At 41.9% G+C, this 20,738-nt stretch overlaps 1 protein-coding gene across 2 annotated transcripts in view; it reads right to left on the bottom strand.

Annotated features, from left to right (window-relative positions):
- PCSK5 (proprotein convertase subtilisin/kexin type 5) overlaps positions 1-20,738 on the bottom strand; it is a 295,959-nt gene that overhangs the window by 96,601 nt on the left and 178,620 nt on the right. For both annotated transcript variants that reach the window (XM_054032645.1, XM_054032646.1), the window contains exons 11-12: positions 4,419-4,536; positions 3,250-3,438 (exon numbers count right to left, since the gene is read on the bottom strand). In XM_054032645.1, coding sequence (XP_053888620.1) covers positions 3,250-3,438; positions 4,419-4,536 — 307 coding nt within the window. The remainder of the gene's footprint in view (positions 1-3,249; positions 3,439-4,418; positions 4,537-20,738) is intronic.

A 20,738-nucleotide genomic window follows, 5' to 3' on the forward strand; every position in this document is an offset into this window, starting at 1 on the left:
ATTCAGGGGGAAAAAACAACAGATATTGTCTGGGGAACCTACTCATTAATGCAACAGAAACTATGCAGTGACTCTTCTTCTAGATCTGGTGGCACACATGTAAAATGTACATCTGCACTTCTAAGATATTTCACCAGTAAACTGTTTCAAATTAAAACCAGATGAGTAATGGTGAAGCAATGAGATTTTTCCTGGGTTCAGTAAAACAGCTGGTATTGCTGCTATTAATCATGTCTGTGTGCATGTAAAGGTCTTGTAAGTCTGAAAAAAGTGTCTCAGTCAGGTAGCAGCAATGTATGGCAGCCTCTGTCTGTAGAAAACCCCCAAATGATTGGCTGCCGACTCCGAGGCATCCTTGTATTACCCGTGCACTTGCATGGATTTATTCTGGCACACCTATGACTATCTTAGGGAAAAACAAGCATTGCTTCTCTTTGCCCTAACTAAAGCTATTAAATAATAACAAAAACAACTCTTTCCTGTATGACAAAATTACATTTAAAAATACACACTCGAATCACTAATATGCACTGTCCCTAAATTGTACGGTTTATTCTTTGCCGATTAAAAGAAAATAAACAAGCCTTCCAATAATCTGAAAACACTGTATCCACCCACTTTTGAACTCTACTGTAAGGAAAGGATTGTTAGGGGCTGTAGTTCATTTGCCAGTCCTGGCTTCCCCAAAATACAAATATTATTTGTTATTAAAATCCTAGAGCTGTGAACTGATGTTAACTGAATCTGACTGGCAAGCTAATATATTTCAGAAGCCTGCATGAGAAAGGGATTTTTGGTGTGTCTCTGTGTGATAATATTTGCTCTTTCATGAATAATTTGTTTCTGGAAAAGGGCTGAACATAAAAGGCCTTTCAATCTTTGTTTTGAGGGTAGCATTCAGATAACAGTGCAGAATGGGAAGCAGCCTCACATTTCCATGCTTTTTATGTATATAAATATATATATATCTTTTGCATCATTTCTGTTTCACTTGCAAGCTCAGAAAATGACTGCCTTTTAAGGAGCAAGGACTACAAATAGGATGATTGCATTAAATTCTGTACCTTTTCCACATACCAATCATCACAAGAGGTGAGCTGTGAACACCGGAATGTCTTTATCTCCCACTGGTAATGAGTCAGCTGCAACACATGAAAGGCTGGATCCTAAAGTGAGCTCTAGTAAAACCCAAGGGTTTATACCAACTTATTTTATTTGGATATATTTATTTGGACTGCTTTACAAATTTTCATCTTGAAGCTTTCATGGAAGAACCACTGCACAGAAACAGGATAGAAGAGTAAAGAGAGCCTCCTCCAAGCAGAAAATCAAACTCAAAGTTGCAACTGTTTAGATGGACAGAATCTGTCTCTGTACAGGTCAACAAAGAAGAAGGTTCTGTATGGCACATGTACCTGTCAATGTTATTTCTAAGGCATTGATAATGATGGTATCTCAACACTGGAAATACTATGAAGAAGCTAAAGAATTCAGAACAAATGGTGATTTCCCTCTCTATTCCATGTGTGAATTTATATGCTTGAAGGATTTTTTAAAAAGTATTTAGGGGCATCCCTCCTGGGGAAAGATTTTAGTGAGAAGATGGGTCTTACACTTCAATCTGAACAAAACCATGTTTGGAGTCAATCTGTCTCTTCTATCAAGGAGCTCCACAGCGTCTGTTCTGCCACTACGAATGCTCTGTTGCCCAGGTGAATGAGTTTACCCCTGGTTCTTTATAGCTGTGTTGTTCCAGTGGAGCTCAGCTGTCTTGGAAGACCAGGACTTCTGAGGCCGTCTCTGAAGTAGCCAGGTTCCAATTTGTTAAAGGCTTTGAAGATAATGAATGGGACTTCACATTTTTTTTCTGAAATGAATGAGGACCCGATGGAGTTCACAAAGCACAGGTGTGATGTGCTAGTTTTGGTTGTTGTTGCTAAGGTGACATGCTGCACTAAATTCAGCCTTTGTGCGATAGCTGCATTCAACCCTACGTAGAACTACAGCAGACTAATGTGGTGAGTCACCAAGGCAAAAATGTTGATTATCCTTGCATGAGAAGAAAGGGTACATTTTTCTGGCCAGCTGGAGATGCAAGAAAGCATTCCTTGCCACTGTGGCTATTTGCATGGCTGGGAGTAGCAAGGAGTTTGAGGAGGACCCGGAGGTGCCACTCCATTTTGAAAATCTGTGATCTGATGAGATTCCCTGGACCATTGATTGGTATTTAAGGTTTTGGTGAGATTAAGGTACTGGCAGGGTCTCTAAAGAGTGTCCCCTTCCTACTGACATTATTCATGAGCTGGGTTTAAGACAACTGCTCTTCTTCCATCTGTTGATGGATGCTGAGAGTAAGTGATCGTGATACAAATCACTTCTAGGCATTGGGGCATCCTGGTGGTGGAGGAGCTGCCTCAGAGAATGAGACACTCTGTCGGATCTGGATAAGGTGTCTCCCAGTTTCTCTAAGCAGTCTCATGTAGAGCTGAAAGAGGAAGGGAGAGAGACTGAGCCTTGTGGATTGCTGCATGATAGAGGGCTAATAACAAACAGCAGGTGTCCATCACAACTCTATGGGAACAGTGAGATAGGAATGTGGGTCCATTTGTGAGATGCCAATTAAAAAATCTCATATGAGTGTCAACAACCTTTTATGATCAACAGTGCCATGCCCGCTCATAACAATAACCATGTTTTCTTTCTTATTCTGTCAAGAGCCTTTTGTGGCTGGAGGAGACCACTTCTATATACTCTGGCAGAAGGAAAAATGAAAGGGGAATTGATGAGGAAAACAATTACAGAGGAATTAGGCTACTTTGTCCTATGTTTATTATTTGGGAGAAAGTGTTAAGGAAGGAGGGATGAACAATTATGTATTAATTGTCTATAGAAGACTTTTTCCCATTCAGCTACCTTCCTATAACACTCAGACTATCAAAATTTCCTTTGCTTCTGTGCTAATCTCACAGCTGGGAGGGGTTCCGTCAAAAACCTCTGCTTCCTGCTGTAAAGATGACAGTCTGTAACAGCTTTGCTCTAGTCTAGTCCTATACTGCTGCAGTAATGACTACAGTCCTCACAGCTAATTACTGCTTCATTTCCCCCACCCTTCCCCCTCCCCAAAGTAATTAGGTGCCTATGACTGTTAACACACCAACAACAATTATTTGATTCCTCTCTGTGTAAACTACAATCTCACCCCAGCTCTGAGCTCTGACTGGAGTGCAAAGTTGCATAGGGTTACTGCACCTGTTAGCCAATAGCTGCGACTTTGTTCCAGAAGGAGAGGTTAGGAAAATTGCCAAGTCTCCACGCCGAGGATGGGTGATAGTGATGCGCACGACCACATGCTCCAAGTAGATCACATGGTGGTTGAAATTATCTGAACAGCCAGTGGCTTTGTATACTGAGTGGACCTGGCTGTCGGGCCGTATTGTTCTGTAACATAAACATATACCAACAACAAAGTTGTTTCAGGCTTGCTTTCTGGAGAATGGAACCAAATCATCCTTGTATGACATTTATTGGTCAGTGTTAGACTACTATTTTTTAGTTTAAAAAATAAAACTTTAGCATTATTTTAGTTATCTACCAGGCATCTCAGTTAGCATAATTTTAGGGACTGGCTGAGGTTTGCTGATGGCATCAGAGAATGTCACAGGACCACAGCTTGTTAATTCACAGAAATGCCTGGCTCCATGGTTGTTGCTTAAATAATTTTGACTACTATGTATTAGATAGTCAATATCATTAACAAGCAGTGGATCAGATCCTCATCTGGTCAGGGGCGGCTCTATGTTTTTTGCCGCCCCAAGCACGGCAGTCAGGTGGCCTTCAGTGGCATGCCTGCGGGCGGTCCACTGGTCACGCGGATTTGGCGGCGTTTCTGCGGGTGATCTGCCGGTCCCATGTACACCTTCGGCGTACCCGCCGCCGAATTGCTGCCAAAGCCGCGGGACTGGCGGACCTCCTGCAGGCATGTCGCCGAAGGCTGCCTGACTGCCACCCTCATGGCGACTGGCATGCCGCCCCCAGGCACATGCTTGCTGCGCTGGTGCCTGGAGCCGCCCCTGCATCTGGTATAAACTGGCATAGCTTCCTGGAAGTGTGCCAATTTTCAGCAGCTGAGGATCTAGCCCATTAAATACATCTATCATTTTGGAAGTATGCCTGAAGACTGATATTTTCTGTGTAGCCACAGAACAGGCTGGGCACATACAGTGAGAAAACAAACTTCCACCAGGCTGCGGGTCTTGACTAGATGAGCTCTCGAAGTCCCTTCCAGCCCTACAGTTCTATGATATATCAAGGGCAGGATAGCTTTCATATGGGCAAATCAAAGCGAGCACAAGGAAAGGTATATTGTATCAATTACTTTACATGTAAATATATGAACCAGTGATTATAACGTGTATTACTTGGCTTGGTGATCTGTGCTCTCCACACACACATGCTGTTGAGGGACTGTTGTCCATTTTTCTGCTTCCATCACCATAGCTTCAGCATCCATCAGTCCAAATCCATATAAGTGGCTCACTGTCAGATGTAAAAAGAATGGTTACAATCACAACATAGCACATTGCTGTTTGGCTAACAGAATGGCCTCATTAGTCACTGCAGTCATCAGCTAAAGGCTGTTGCTTCATTTCCTCTGCTTCATTCCTTTTGCTCAGGAGCACCCACAGTTGCCTCACCAAGAGCTATTCTGGTAATAAGGGCTATATCTAATATACACAAAATAGAACGTATTGCAGCTGTTCAGATCTTCATTGCAGACGTGGCCAATGGAGACTACAGATCCCAGCATGCATTGCTTCATCAAGAACGGGGTAGCCCAGACATTGTAAAACTCCATGGAGTGCAACTGCCTTACAGACTGCCTTTTGGTCACCTGCTTTAATTCAAGCGAGTCCTTTACCATGAAGCTGCAAACAAATGTTAGAAGGTGGAAGGAGCCAGAAGTGTGATATCTCTGATTATTCAAATGCCTCAGAACCGCAACTACAGACACATTCTGAAGGTGGCTGACTCACTAGGCTTTTGCAATTTACACAGGGCCAGACTGTGGCATTTAGATGCTGGTATAATCCCTTCCTTGTTTCCTTGTGCACAGGGGGAGTGTGGATGTTGCCTCATTCTCTCTCAGATGGTGCAGTATGTTCCTCCTGTGCAGGTGGCCAGCTCTTCCCTCCATTCTTGGGGTAGTTTGTGCAAGGAGGGAGAAATCCCTATACTTCTCCAACCCCAGGGGCTAAAGTCATCCCTGGCCCTTGAGCAGGGTGCAAAGCAGAGAAGGGGATAGCTCCTTGCTCCATTCCCTCTGCACACCCGCACAGAACCAGGGACAATGAAACCCATAGAGCAGTTATGACTGTGGACTCCTCCTCGTATCTCTAACACTAGCAGTTTTAAAGTGGAAAAACCACCATGCAGCAGACTGTTCACAGTAAACAATTCCCTTTCTGTGAGAAATTCAATTTCCTGTCATACCTAATAATTAAGTTCAACATCTCAGAAGGCGGCTTAAAAATGCTATCTTTCCTAATTTTAGGTGAATCCGTAATTGAACCCAGATGCATAAAAGATATGGAGGCCATGAAATGTGTAACAGATTTTCTGCCCCGCCCTGCAAGCTTTCATTTTTGACATTTTAAAGTGATAGTCCTGTGGATATGAACTTGATCCTGTTGTCTCAGGCATGTCAGTTATTTCACATACCTGCTCTTGAAGGGTAGAAAGTTACTTTTGATTTTTTTTTTAAATAAAGAACATAAAATGTCTAGTACTTAAAAGGGCTTAGTAATAAGCAGCTTCACGGCATGTACTGAAAGTTTCACTCACTGACCTGTTAATCAGCTGTGAATTTTTTTTAGTTCCAATCAAAACAGGAGCTTGCAAGTGGATGTTGATTAATTAGAAGGGACTGCAAACATCAGTGACCATCTGTTACAGCTGCTACAAATCTATATCTTTGGTAGATTTCTTGGGTGGACGCAGTGGAAGGAGAAGGGTATGTGAGCGAGTACTTTTAAATCACAACATTGTATTGATAAATCAGGTTAGACTGCTACCACAGACAGTACTACAGACAAAACCTCAGAAAAAACATAAATGCTGTTTTAATCTCTAATGTGACAAGGCATGGTGTAAGTCTTTCTAGCTACACTTTGCAGAAAGTTTATGAAACCAGCCTCCAATCAATGCCAAACTAGAACTCAAAGGATTGCATCTAACATTCCCCACCCCCCACAAAACCTTGTTAAACAAATGACAGTTCAAAGTATAAAACCGATCTATACTTAAAGATCACATCTTCCAAATATGGCAATATCTAATGCTGGCTGAAACGGCCAACTGAAGAAGGTTCTTCAAAGAAAAATCCTGCAAGGTATAATGAGTGTGCAATGAACTGTTATTCTTACAATCTCCTTTCCCTTTAGCCCCAAACGCAAGTGCACATAGAATGGAAACGTGCATTCTAAGAGAGCTAAAACACAGCTCTTCTAAGTGATTGGGCAGCTAACATTTTCAGAATAAAACAAACCAAAAAAAGACTTCACAGTGTATAACAGATTCATGCCTTCCAAGGCCAGAAGGGACCATTGTTATGATCTTGTCATTATGATGTTACACTTCCTGTGTAATACAGGCCATAGAATTTCCACACAATAATTCCTAGAGCAGATCTTCTAGAAAAACATCAAATTTTGATTTAAAGATTGTCAGTGATGGAGAATCCACCACAACCCTTGGTTCATTGTTCCAATGGCTAATTACCCTCATTGATAAAAAATTATGCATTATTTCCAGTCTGAATTTAACTAGCTTCAACTTCCAGCCAGCGGATTGTGTTATATTTTCCTCTGCTAGACCATTATTAAATATTTGTTCCCCATGTAGTTACTTGTACACTGTAATCAAGTCCTTCTCTTCGTTAAACTAAACAGATTGAGCTCCTTGAGTCTATGACCAAAAGGTATGTTTTCTAATCCTTTAATCATTCTAGTGGCTTTTCTCTGAGCCCTCTTTAATCTATCAACATCCTTCTTGAATTGTGGGCACGAGAACTGGACACAGGTTCTAGCAGTGCCAAATACAGGTAAAATAACCTCTTGAGATTCCCCTGTTTATGCATCCAAGGATTGCATTAGACCTTTCGGCTGTCGCACTGGGAGCAAGTGTTCAACTGATTATCCACCATCACCCCCAAATCTTTTTCAGAGTCACTGGTTCCCAGGACAGAGGCCCCCATTGTGGAAGTATGGCCTACAGTCTTTGCTCCAGATATATACACTGACATTTAGGCATATTAAAACGCATATTATTTGCATGTGCCCACTTCACCAAACGATCCAGATCACTCTGTTCAGTGACCTGTCCACTTCATTATTAACCACTCCTCCAAGTTTTGTGTCAGTGATGATATTTTGATTTCTTCCAGGTCACTGATAAAAATGTTAAATAGCAGAGGTCCAAGAACAGATCCCTGTGGGACTCCACTAGAAACACTCGTGCTTGATAATGATTCCCCTTTTACAATTACATTTTGAGAACTTATCAGTTAGGCAGCTTTTAATCTATTTAATGTGTGCAATGTTAATTTTATATCATTTTAGTTTTTTAATCAAAATGTTGTATGGTACCAAGTCAAATGCCTTAGAGAAATCTAAGTATATTATATCAACACTATTATCTTTATCAACCAAATTTATAATCTCATCAAAACAGATATCAAGATAGTGTGAGAAGATCTATTTTTCATAAACCATGTTGATTGGCATTCATTATATTACCCTCCTTTAATACTTCATTGACTGAGTCCAGTATCAGCTGCTCCATTATCTTGCTCTGTTTTGATGTTAGACTGATAGGCCTATAATTACCCAGGTCATCCCATTTACCCTTTTTAAATATTGACACAAAATTGGCTTTCTTCCAGTCTTCTGAAATTTCCCCCAATCCTTCAAGACTTATTGAAATCAACATTAATGGTCCAGCATTTAAAAGACCTCAGGCAGGTCTTTTAAAATGCTTAGATGCATGTTATACCTGCTGATTTAAAAATGTCAGACTTAAGTAGATGCTGGATAACATACTCCTGAGATACTAATGGAATGGAAAGAGTATTATCAGCATCATATAATGGGACTACATCATCAGTTTTTTCCCAAATATAGAACAGAAACATTTAATAATAATTCTACCATTTCCATCTAGTAATGGACCAATATTATTGTCAGGATTCCTTTGTTCCTAATATACTGCCTTCTTATTATCCTTTAAATCTGCTGACTATAGATTCCTCCTTGTGTCCCTTTGCTTCCCTTATACATTTTCTACAATTCCGAGCTTCCTAATTATATTCACTACTATACTTTCCCTTTCTTCCATTTGTTATACATTTGTTATACATTTTTTTATAGCTGCCTTCACTTCCCCTCTAAACCAGATCAGTGTTTTAAATAATTCAGCCTTCTTCCTCAATTGTGGTGTTCTGGGCATCTAGTGAAGTATTCTTAAACAATTCCCAATTATAATTCACATTTTTCTGATTAATTTTTTCCTCACAGCTGATTTTGGCTCATAATTGTTTTCAGCTTTGTGAAACTAGCCCTTTTAAAGCACCAAGGATCTATATTACTGATTTAGACTTTATTCTGTTGCATATTATAGATGTGCTCAAGTCACGATACTTGTACCTAAGCGACAATTAATTTTTATTTTTGTAATCAGTTCCTATTTATCTGTGAAGATGAGGTCTAACACAGAATTCCCTCATGTTGGTTGCACACTTCTTGAGCTAGGAAATTGTCATCTGTGATATTTAGAAATTCCAAGGATATTTCAGTATTGGCAACCTAAGACCTCAAAGCCCTTCCCCCAGACTTTTGAATTCTTTGTACTGAAAAATACTGCAAATGTCCACTGCAAAAATAAATGGACAAGGAAGAAGGTTCATCAATACTATATGAGGGCAAATAAAGCATGGGCTGAGCAATTCCTCATTTCATAAATATGGCCACTGGAGTCAATGAGGTTAAATGAAAAAGCTCTTAGGTGTAAACGTCTTCTTGGAAAAAGAGGGACTTTTAAGTAACGTACAGTTACCTACTTATCTGTCTGTTTTTATACTGTGCCCTTCACTGTGGTATGCAAGATCCTACTGAGGAACGTCACACTGTTCACCTAGACTAGGACCAGCTATATGGGTGGAAGTAGCTCTCAATATGCCTATCAATTGTGCAGACATAATTGGTATAGCAACTGATTTCAACAAGAGGGAATGAGGTCTGTGTTAGTGCCACCATGTTACCGAATAGAGAAATCTTTGGGATAACTCATGGAAATATAGTTTTTTGCTCCCAGGGGAAGCAGTTGGCACAGTTGATATGTTGGGAGACAGGGGACAGGGAAGAGCCAAACCTTTGCTCGTTCCCCACCCTTGCACACCCACTCCTGACCCAGCTGAATGGGAGGGTGAGTAGCAGGCTTTGGTGATGGCAGGAGTCTGTTCAAGTACACCCCTGGTCAGGCAGGCCTCTGGTTGAGCCCAAAGTGGTTTCCTCTACTCTACAAACACACTGAGTTTCCTGAGGAACCAGAGCCTGAATATTCACACTTTAAAAAATGGCTGGTTTGAAATATTTACAGAACAACCCCTCCTCCCCCACTATCTTTCCTACCTTTAACACCTATTTTTAAAATGAAGTTGTGCTCATTTTTAATTCATGAGAAGAGATTAACAGTAAGGATGATGGTGCTTATGTTAATTGTCCATCACCATCATTACAGTTAATGTTTAAACTCTTTTGTATGGAAAATGAGAAGTAGGACTAAGAGGCTTGGCACCTGCTTTTTTACACACACACACACACACACACACACACACACACACACACACACACACACACACACACACACACACACACACACACACTTTAAGCATAAGTACATACTTCCTTGAAAAATATTCCCATCCAAATCAAGTCAGTGGTGCTACTAAAGACTTCCATGTGGAAATCTTCCAGACAGCTGATATTTGATTGTCTGCAGTGCCTACACTTCAAAGCCCTTGATCAAGTGGGTTTGGCTGGCAGCTGCAGGGACTGAGACAGGGCCATCATTTTCAGACACTAAATAATAATTTAGGAAAACATTACAGAGTTAACAAAAGTTGCTGATCACTCCCATCATAAAAGAAAAGAGGGTTTAATCTTCTTTCCCACTGTCTTCAAATCACACCCCTTCATTTGTACACAAATTGGTGATGCTTATGAACTCTACTTCTGCTGCTGCTGTGTCTGACAGTAACCAATTCTGGCACCTCCAAGAATGGTAAAAAATTACATTGACAGCACCTACAGGGCTAGGCGTGCCATTGGGGTAACATCTAGAGATGTGATTGCCATTGGAAAAGAATGAGGACTCAGTTCTGCTGACACAGGTAGGAAAACAACATTAGCAAGGTAATCATGATGTGTTGTCTTTGCTGTCTAGTGAAGGCTGATACAGGTGCAGTGTAAGAGCCAGGCACACTACACATTATGTGCTGCACATCATAATTACTAGGAATTATTATTATTGGGTTCATTTGTGACTTTATGGCTCTGCCTATGTTAGTGATGGTGTGGAGATGGCCCTTCACAGGCAGAGCTTCAGGGAGATTTCTACCTCATTGACAGAGAAGAGGAATATGGAATGGGAGCAAACCTGCCGCTGTGCCACTTCAGTAGCAACGTACTCCCCCCCATGCCCATTTAACTCTGCTGGCTGGTCAATGCATAGGGAGCCCATGGTCCTACCTCCTCTCCACTCTCTTTGACATAATAATGCTGTCGGGCGTGTTGGGAGGAAGCAGCCTCTGCACTCTCTGACAGGAGGGACTGCAACTGTGCTCCATGGGTTGCTCAGGGGTGTAAAGGGCAAAAGTGTTCCTTGAGCCATGTATCTCCTCATGCACACACATGTAAGTTGGCCTACTATTGTTTATACTGTTTCACAGGTGTGCACAGAGCTTTACATATACATAAAAGGACAGGTTTAAGAGAAAACTAGTCTCGCAAAGCAAATATTGAATTTTAGCTCATCTCTTTACTCTTCTTACCATTAAAGAAGAATAACTAACATTCCTAGAGGCTAATGTCCATTTATTTATCCACAGAGCAGCTCCTCCAACCCCCACTATAAAAGCAGAGACCGTCTAGCAATGATTAACTGTGCAAGCTTATCAGATCTTCCTGAGTTTTTCTAGGAAAGGTACATAATCCCTTTATTTTGGGCCAACGCTCTCATGTATAGGAAAAGATGTAGGATGTTTAGGAAAAGACTGTTCTTGTTTATACATAAAGGTGATGTAAACCTCATATTATGTGCTGCCCCCTCTGAAGTGCAGCCTTTAAAGGACAGAATCTATTCCCAAGATTTGGTCATATGCAGAAGTATTAATGGCTGTTATTTATACATTCAGTCATAATTTAAAATCTCATACAGTCTCTAGGTGAATTGGGCCACATTGAAAATACAGTACTTATAATGTCTAATAGAGCTTAACAGAATGTAAGTTATGCTACCAGATTTTGTCCTTGTCCATTTTAATGAAATGATCTTCAGTTCTTCTGATCACCTCTTCTCACAGACTGTTTAGCCACTATAAAAGCGTCTGATTATTATATCCCTCTTCAGATACTGGATTGACAGAAACAAATGAAACAACTACATGGGAGGCAGAATGTCTTCTCCTCATTTGATATTATCCAGCAATTGTCACTATTCTCTCTAGTTTTCCAATCCCTGAAAATTGCTTTTAAAGTGTAGCGGTATTGCCTAATGTTCATGTTGGTGCATGCTTTATACTACCAATATTGAATCAATAGAAGACACTGCTGGCAGTATGAGAGTTTAGAAATACATCTGGGGGAAGAATCTCAACTGGCGTAAATTGCCAGTGAAGTGAATTTACACCAGCTGTGGATCTGGCCCCTGATCTCTTCTAAAGCTACTGGTATGTATCCAGCCAGCTGGAATCTGCAAAAATACTTGCCTGAAATGCCACTATATATGGCATGTTTCTGTGCTTTTAGATATTGCTCAGCTAGATTTGGAGAAATAAAATCACAGGATTTCTTTGGATTTTTGGATTTGTTTTGTGTTATTCTAGACCCAGACATCTATATCAATCTCACTGAAAATCAAATGAGGACAGAATCATCTGCACTGAAATGCTTTAAAATACAAGACTGAATCTGAATTTGTTTCCACAGCTGTATTGGTTTTGTGCATATTTACCAGACAGAGGTGCAAGTGTAACTAGCGCTGTGGTGAAAGTAAACAGGAACATTATTACACCTGATTAGGAAATTTTGCAGTACTCCTCTTTACACAGGATTGCTCTGTTAGACTGTGTTTTAGATCTTGTGGGTTTTTTTTGGATATGCTGATGCCAGATATTGTGCTGGCAACTCTGTACTTGACAACACAGATTCCAAAACATCTGTGTTTAATTGGCAGTGAAAAGCTTCCCCCTTTCAATTCTCCCGGCTTGCCTGTAGATTGTCCTTCTCATCTACAAGGATGTCTGTATTTCACAGGAATTTGGTCAATATATTTTTTTAAAGGATTTCACAATATCTTAAACATGAGAAGATTCTTAAGACTCCTGAAATTAGCCACTCTCCCCTTCTTACTCATCCTACAACTTTTTCCATCCCTCATCTTTCTGCAAGATAATCTTAGAATAGATCTTCTTCCCAAACTTCTACTTTTGACAGATTATTAAAGATGGATAACTTACTAAATATAGTTCTAATTCCACATTTCTTTAATTAATTTCTGTCATTTGATTAGTTTTATTGCAAATGTTAGAAGTATTTTGGTATGTCAAGTATAAAGCAGATGTATTTAAAGGAAAAATGAAGGGATGGTAAAGGATGCTACCAGGAAAATGTGTTTGTTTTTAAGCAACACTGCTTAAGCTTTGTCCTATTTGGCCTATGTCAATTTCAACTAAAAGAATTTTTGAGATTTTGAATCGGAACTTCATGTTTTTCAGCCACATCCTTAAATCTCAATTCCCTTGTGTTGTGCCAAAAGCTACCAGTAATTTAAAATAATGGGATTTGACTTTTGAAACTCATAACTGTACTGCACAGCCAACAACAAATTATGTGATACTGTTCTTTTTACTCTTGGGGATAAAACCAACACTCAGGCTTTTCAAATTCACATAATGTATTTGAAACTCAAAGGAGGGCATGGAAAGAATGCAATCGTATTCCTTGCATTTTTATGTTTCTGCTTATAACCAAAATATAAATGTTTCTGTTTAGAACCAAGACAACAGAAAACCACATATTTCCCCAAAATACAGATAACTCTAAGGACTCGGCAGGAATAGAAGGAATTTTCAGTTTCTGTTCCAAGGATCACACAACATAATAGTCTGTTTGTAGGACAGAAAGGTGCACTGTGTACTACCCTCTTTATTACATTACATTCCAATGGGATACACTGAAAATTTGGGGGCCAGATATGTAGATAGAAAAGTGATAGCAAATAATCAGAAAAAGGATACAATGTACGTTATTTGTTCAATAAAACTTGTGCTTAACTTCTACATGTAATTATAGTAACTCCTCACTTAACGTTGTAGTTATGTTCCTGAAAAATGCAACTTTAAGCGAAACGATGTTAAGTGAATCCCATTTCCCCATAAGAATTAATGTAAATGAGGGGGTTAGGTTCCAGGGAATTCTTTTTCACCAGACAAAGACTCTATAAGTAAGTAATATACATATATAAGCTATACACACACACTCTATAAGTTTTAAACAAACAATTTAATACTGATACACAGCAATGATTGTGAAGTTTGGTTGAGGTGGAGGAGTAAGAGGGTGGGATATTTCCCAGGGAATGCCTTACTGCTAAATGATGAACTAGCAATTGACTGAGCCCTCAAGGGTTAACTCTCACACTCTACTGTACAAGGCAGCAGGAAAGGAGGGAGGGTAGACAGAGACAGAAACACACACCCTGTGTGTGTGTGTGTGTGTGTGTGTGTGTGAGAGAGAGAGAGAGAGAGATGCGCGTTTCCCCTTTAATATGAAGAGTGGGGTCAGAAGTACACTGCCTTGTTAATTAGATTAGCAAGCTGAGACCCAACCACAGCTGCAGCTGCTGCTGCCTGGAAGCTCCCTCTGTTGTGTCCCCCCTGACATTAGGCCCCCTCTTACTCTCCCCTACAGCAAGCAGGAGTCTCGGGGAGCAGCTCCCAGGCAGAGGGCAGGAGCAGCACATGGCAGTGGGGGGAGGGACAGCTGCAATTGGTAGCCTGCTGGGCAGCTGCTGCACAGGGAACTTAGGGGAGTGAGGAGCTAATAGTGGGAGCTGATAGGGGGGCTTTCAGTCCACTCTGGTTCCAACCACCCACCAGCTAGCTCCACCAGGCTGCTCTTCCTGCAAGCAGTGGACAAAGCAGGCGGCTGCCAAAAGATGTTAGAAGGGAGCATTGCACAACTTTAAACTAGCATGTTCCCTAATTGTTCAGCAACGTAACAATGAAACAACGTTAACCTGGGCCACTTTAAGTGAGGAGTTACCCAGTGATTATTTGTATCAGTACAGCTTGATTTCTTCAGACAATACCAACACTATATTATCCAACACCACACGCAAGACTACCATATAGATTAGGGTTACCATACGTCCGGATTTTCCCGGACATGTCCGGCTTTTGGGGGCTCAAATCCCCGTCCGGGGGGAAATCCCCCAAAAGCCGGGCATGTCCGGGAAAATCGGGAGGGAGGGCTGGGCCGGGGTCGCGGTGCCGGGCGCGCGGTGCCGGGCCGGGAGCCGGGCCGGGAGCCGGGCCGGGGCCGCGGGGTCGGGCCGCCGAGGGGGTGCGCTGGGCCACGGGGCTGGGAGCCGGGGGGTCGGGCCGGGAGCCGGGCCGCCGGGGGGGGTGCGCGGGGCCGGGCCGGGAGCCGGGCCGCCGGGGGGGGTGCGCGGGGCCGGGAGCCGGGCCGCTGGGGGGTGCGCTGGGGGGGGTGCGCTGGGCAGCGGGGTCGGGCCGCCGGGGGGGGTGCGCTGGGCAGCGGGGTCGGGCCGCCGGGGGGGTGCGCGGGGCCGGGAGCCGGGCCGCCGGGGGGGTGCGTTGGGCCGCGGGGCGGGAGCCGGGGGGTCGGGCCGGGAGCCGGGCCGCCGGGGTGGTGCGCTGGGCCGCGGGGTCGGGCCGCCGGGGGGGTGCGCTGGGCCGCCGGGGCCGGGAGCCGGGGGGTGCGCTGGGCCGCCGGGGCCGGGAGCCGGGGGGTGCGCTGGGCCGCCGGGGGCCGGCAGTGCTGGGCGGGCCGGGGGTGGTCGGCCGGGGGCCAGGGCCGGCACCCGAGGGCCCGAGCCGACCCAGGCTGGAGCCGCCGGGGGGGCCAGCCTGGGCCGCACCTCCTCCCCCCACGCCCCCCCTTACCTGCCCAGGCTTCCCGCGAATTAAATGTTTGCGGGAAGCAGGGGAGGGGGCGGAGACTTTGGGGAGGGGGCGGAGTTGGGGCGGGGCTGGGGGCGGGGCCAGGGCCCCGTGGAGTGTCCTCCTTTTGGAGGCACAAAATATGGTAACCCTAATATAGATTTTATTGGTAGATCGAACTATCTGACTGAAAGTCACTATTGACTGTTCTGTGATCTATAAGAAATAAAATAGAGAGGTCTGTGGCACACTGGCAGAGCAGCATGTGGAAGTTTATACTTCCACTGTCGGTTCAGTCTGGTGGATAAAACGTTTCCGTTTGCAGTTTTGTCAATATAGCATCCTTTGAGACCTAAATCCACCTTAAAAAACAACAAAGACCACCTTAGGATGCAGAAAATCAACCTGCAGATTGCATTTATAATTACATCCTCACAGTAATTGCCTATTTCAGGAATTTAAAATACACCTGCATATTAGCTTATTCACTAGATGAAGACTGGTTGACTAAAAGGACTTGTAATAGAAGACAGAGCTCTTCACTTCTGGGTCAGTGATGCAAATCAGGCCCTGGGCAGTAATGAAAGTCATTACACTTTGATGGTCATTTGATAGCTTATCAGAAATAGGTCACTAGTTAAGTCCACTACCAATGGATGCATTGTCATCCACATCACAGAAAAACACCATTGCATTTATCATATTTGTTGAGAATTTTATCAGAGTGATCAAGAAACCTGTTCTTTCCTTTGTCCCTAGAAAAGTTACCTCGTGAAAAGTGTCATGATAGAATGAGAAAATCTGCCCTACCCCTACTTTTTCTATGATTGCCCCCCACCCTCTGGCACGGGTATCACACTGTATAATAGGATTTTGGCCATAAAGACTGCACTGAAGCCATTCATTTCTATCTCTTATAAAATGACTCCTCCTGTATGAAGGGAATAAATCTAAGGGTTATATGCTGGTGCACTAGCTTTATAAAAGGTTTCAGAGTAGCAGCCGTGTTAGTCTGTATCCGCAAAAAGAACAGGAGTACTTGTGGCACCTTAGAGACTAACAAATTTATTAGAGCATAAGCTTTCGTGGACTACAAGAAGTTAGCTTTGTAAAAGGTTTGTTGAAAGAAAGTTGGCTATGATGCATGTGTGGTAATGTAAGATATAATTTTTAAACTCAGTGATGGTCATTTTATAGTGTATTTCTCCAAAAGAGACAACTCCATTGCAAAACCAACTGTCTGTAAATTTTCTTTAAACAAAACAAGCCATTTGTGCCTGGAGCACAAAATGTATTTAAAAAACCCTCATTTCCCTTTTTAAGACTCTTCAGGCCAAATTTCCCCTTGAATGTAAATCTGAGGTTTACCCTAGATATTAAAAGCAGATGGATCTAACCATATTTGGATTACAGAAAACAAACAAACAAACAACCTTTCATTGAGAATTTATAAGCAAATAACACAGAACAAATTATGACAGATTAGTTGAGTGAATTAGAAGTGGAAACGCTGACAGATCTTTAGCTATAGACACACAAATACCATTTCTGTGCTGCTTAGAGTATCAGGTACATAGTGAAGAACATCTCTCTTGTGTTGCCTTATGCAATTTCTGTATCTTTTTGAAAGTGCTTATATTCCAGTAAAATATCAACAGTTAAAAGAACACCTGACTGAGCACAGGGACAGTATCAGATTTCAGCAACAGATGGATGACTAAAATATAAATTGTGGTTACGGTATACATATTTAATAAATAATAATACAATAAGTATTTATAATTAAATATCCATCTCAATAACCCTGTAAGGTGAGTAAGTATTATAATAGGTACAGATAAGTGAACTAAGACAAAGAGAAATTAAATAATTGGCCAAAGTCTCAGAGTAATTGGCAATGTAAAAAATAGACCTAAGAGTGACATCCTGGACCCTTGCAAGTTAATGGCAAAGTTCCCATTTACTTCAATGGGACCATGATTTCACCCTAAGAGCCCTGAATCCCAGTCCCAAGCTCTGTCCACTAAACAATATAGTCATCCTGGTGGCAGAATATTTGTGAATATAATTACTGAAAATACCCAATAAAACACAATGAAAATCAAACTCCATTGGCCCTGAGAGAGAGAGAACGAGAACTGAGCTCCACCCACAAAACTCTGCACCTAACATCTGCATAGAATTCCCATGGGTGTATGTGTAAAGCTAGGCAACTAGATTGCAAAATCTCCCAGTTTCCAAGGACGGTTGTTATAACAGTGCACATCAATGTAATTAAGTGATTGCACATATTCCTCGGGCTTTTTATTTTTAAGGACTAAAGGCAAAGTGTTCTGTCTTTCCAGCATAACCATTTCTTACTCATGTTTAATTCAATAACTCTAGTCTTACCAGGAATAGTTATTATTGCAAACCAGAAAGGTATCATTTTAGTTTTTCATGCAGAGCCTAAGTCTGTTGACCTATAGGGCATGCATGCTACAAGGCTAATTTTTCTTCCCCCCCAGGCTTTGAGAAAGGGTTGGATTAAGGTGTATTAAAGGGGAAAAGTCGAATGTTATTTTATCTGTGGGCTGGCTGGTGTTGGGTGCTGTCAGTTCAGTCTGCAATTTTTATAATGTACATTTCTTGAAAACTGTTTGTTCATAGCCTGGATTATGCAATGGATACCAAGCCTGGAAGCTCTCTTGGGCAAGGACTGTCTTCTTTATTGCTTGTTTGTAAGGTGCCAACCACAATCCATCTCATCCTTGAATAGGGTTTGTAGGTGCTACTGTAATATAAATAAGTGTATGGCCTGATTTATCACTGTTACTCCAGTTTTAGGGTAGACTAAGTCCACTGAAAACCACGGAGTCACACCGCTGTCAAACTGAACCAACATAGTGGTAAATCAGGCCGACAATATATGAATACTATAAATGCAGAAAAGCAAATTAGGGTGTATTACAATATGTTATGGTCAGTCTACGTTCCTTTATGTAGCTAGTCACTGATCTTAAAAAGGTGTGTCCGCTCAGACTTTCCCAGTTTGATTTTACAACCAATCCCTTGGTTCCTAGGGCCAGCAGGGAACAGAGCACTGCAGACATAGCAGCCTCAGCTAGAGGAGTTTTTGATGGGTTTAAAGTTGGGAGGAGAAATGAGGATTTTTTGGGCTCTTTCCAGGCATCTTTTTTCCTTTCTCTGGAACTCCTCATCTCTGGAACTACCTAACCATGTAGCAGCTGTTCCTGCGCTCAGCTATCTCTTTTAATTTAAAAAGCAAAATTGGGAGGTATATCAATTTCTATTAAGCAAAAATAAAAATCCCCGAGAAGGCTCCTACAAGCTTTCAGGTTGCAGAATCCTACACAAGATCTCCTCTCACTTTCTGTTCTACCTTCCCCGGCATCCCAAAAACATTTGGTGATTCTTGCAAAGGCAGATAAGGTTCAGAAACCAGGCAATTTGTTTAACCAATTTTAAATTTGGAGCACTGAATAGCTTCCAAAGTAATTTTAACATTACTGATAACTGCCATCTGAGCATTTGCTGATGGGATGGAGGAAATGATCTAGGAAACAAGAGCCAATGTCTGCCAAATAAAACCCTATAATGTCTAGGTCCCACAATCATCTAAAACCCTGTATTGAAAAATTAAAGATTTATGGCTCTATTTCCCCTACTATTTACATTATATCTCCTCCACCCCTCAGTTTCCACAGTAATAACTGTAATGATACTTTATACAAATGAAATGATAAAGGTGCTGGCGTCAATCCTATGATTTCTGTGATATTTAAACTTGTTTGACAATTCTAAATGGTCACCACTATCACTGGGCACTCCTCCTCCTCCTCCACACCTATAGTGTGTATTCTGCCAATGTGGTTCCTTATTGAGAGAAGTAGGGGACTACATTTCTGACAGAATCCCAGTTAATTTTAGGGACTTCTTCCATCTGCTTCCCTGGTATTATGCCGAGTGCTGCCCTCATGTGTTCAGAACACCACCAAAAGCCCATGATGTAAGCAAAGGGCAGCAAAATGAGAGTTAAAATGAAATTAATCAGGTAAGACCATAAATTAATAATAGCATCTAGATGTTCAACTGTGGTCAAGGAAATAGCTTGGGGATATCTCTCAAACTTTAAATCCACATGGACTGGGAAACTGAGGGCCTGCTAAACTAACTCATGGGGTCATACCAACTTGGCAGTTTTCAAGGACATTTCATTAATGAAGGTGTTTTTTCATTCCCCTCCCCTGCGCTTAATTTGCTGATTAAAGGTGATTGCTGAAGGATCTGGCTTTTGTTGGAAGGTGCATGATGTAATAGTCTTTCCTGCTTCTTGATAAATATAATGCATGAAGTATTAGAATGCCATAGCAGAGTGGCAGATGCTAGGGCCCTGATGAAGGACGCTAGAATCCTCTATTGAGTTACCCTACATTCAATGGTCTAGACTCTGTGTGCTACTGCACCTTTTTTACGGTGTTGGTTTAAGAGGGTTCCCTGGGTGGTGCAGAGCTATGGGACTGGTTCTATACCACTACACTGACCTGCAGCCCCTAAGGGGGGAGGAATAGGGTATGGCCAGAGAGAACTGCACTCTGAGTATTTTTGGCTGACAAAAGGTCTCATAGGTGGCTGCTATAAATCAAGAGAGCTTAGAATGTAAAGTTTGTCACATTCAGAATTCTTATATTTGTTAGCAATGATTAGAATCTAATTCTTAAATCATGATTTAAAATGTGTGACGGAATGTGTATGGGAAGCTGATTCAGCTCTTTTGAAATAACCCACAATGTTGTGCAGACACTGCAGTTATTCTCTGAATTTTGTTTGAATACTTACCTTTGACATCAGTTTAAACCTGATCTATTATCAGAATACAAATGGTGTTGTTTGATTTTCCTCTTTCTGTGTTTCTCCAATGTTGCCCCCATCCAATACAAGCTCTGCACATCATAAGAATACTCAGCAGTTATACAGCCGTTTAACCTTCAAGGGCCTATTCAAACGTTAAGGGCTCTCTCCTGCTCCCAGTGAAGTCAGTGGTGACATTTAGTTGCCATCAATGGTGCAGGATTAGGTCTTAAATGCCCTGTCATTGCTTTACAAACCATAGCTATGCTGCTGGGGAGATGGGATGCAAAAAGGTACATATCACTTGCAGTTCTTACAGGCAACTGGAATGTCTCCAGTGGGGCAAAAGCCTGTAGAGATGGTCAGAAAAGGGAAAAAATCTGTTAAAGTTTTGATATTTTTCACTAAATTGGATTTTGCTCTCATAAGT

This window comes from Malaclemys terrapin, chromosome 6, assembly GCF_027887155.1.
Source record: "Malaclemys terrapin pileata isolate rMalTer1 chromosome 6, rMalTer1.hap1, whole genome shotgun sequence".
In the NCBI taxonomy this organism is placed as follows: domain Eukaryota; kingdom Metazoa; phylum Chordata; order Testudines; family Emydidae; genus Malaclemys; species Malaclemys terrapin.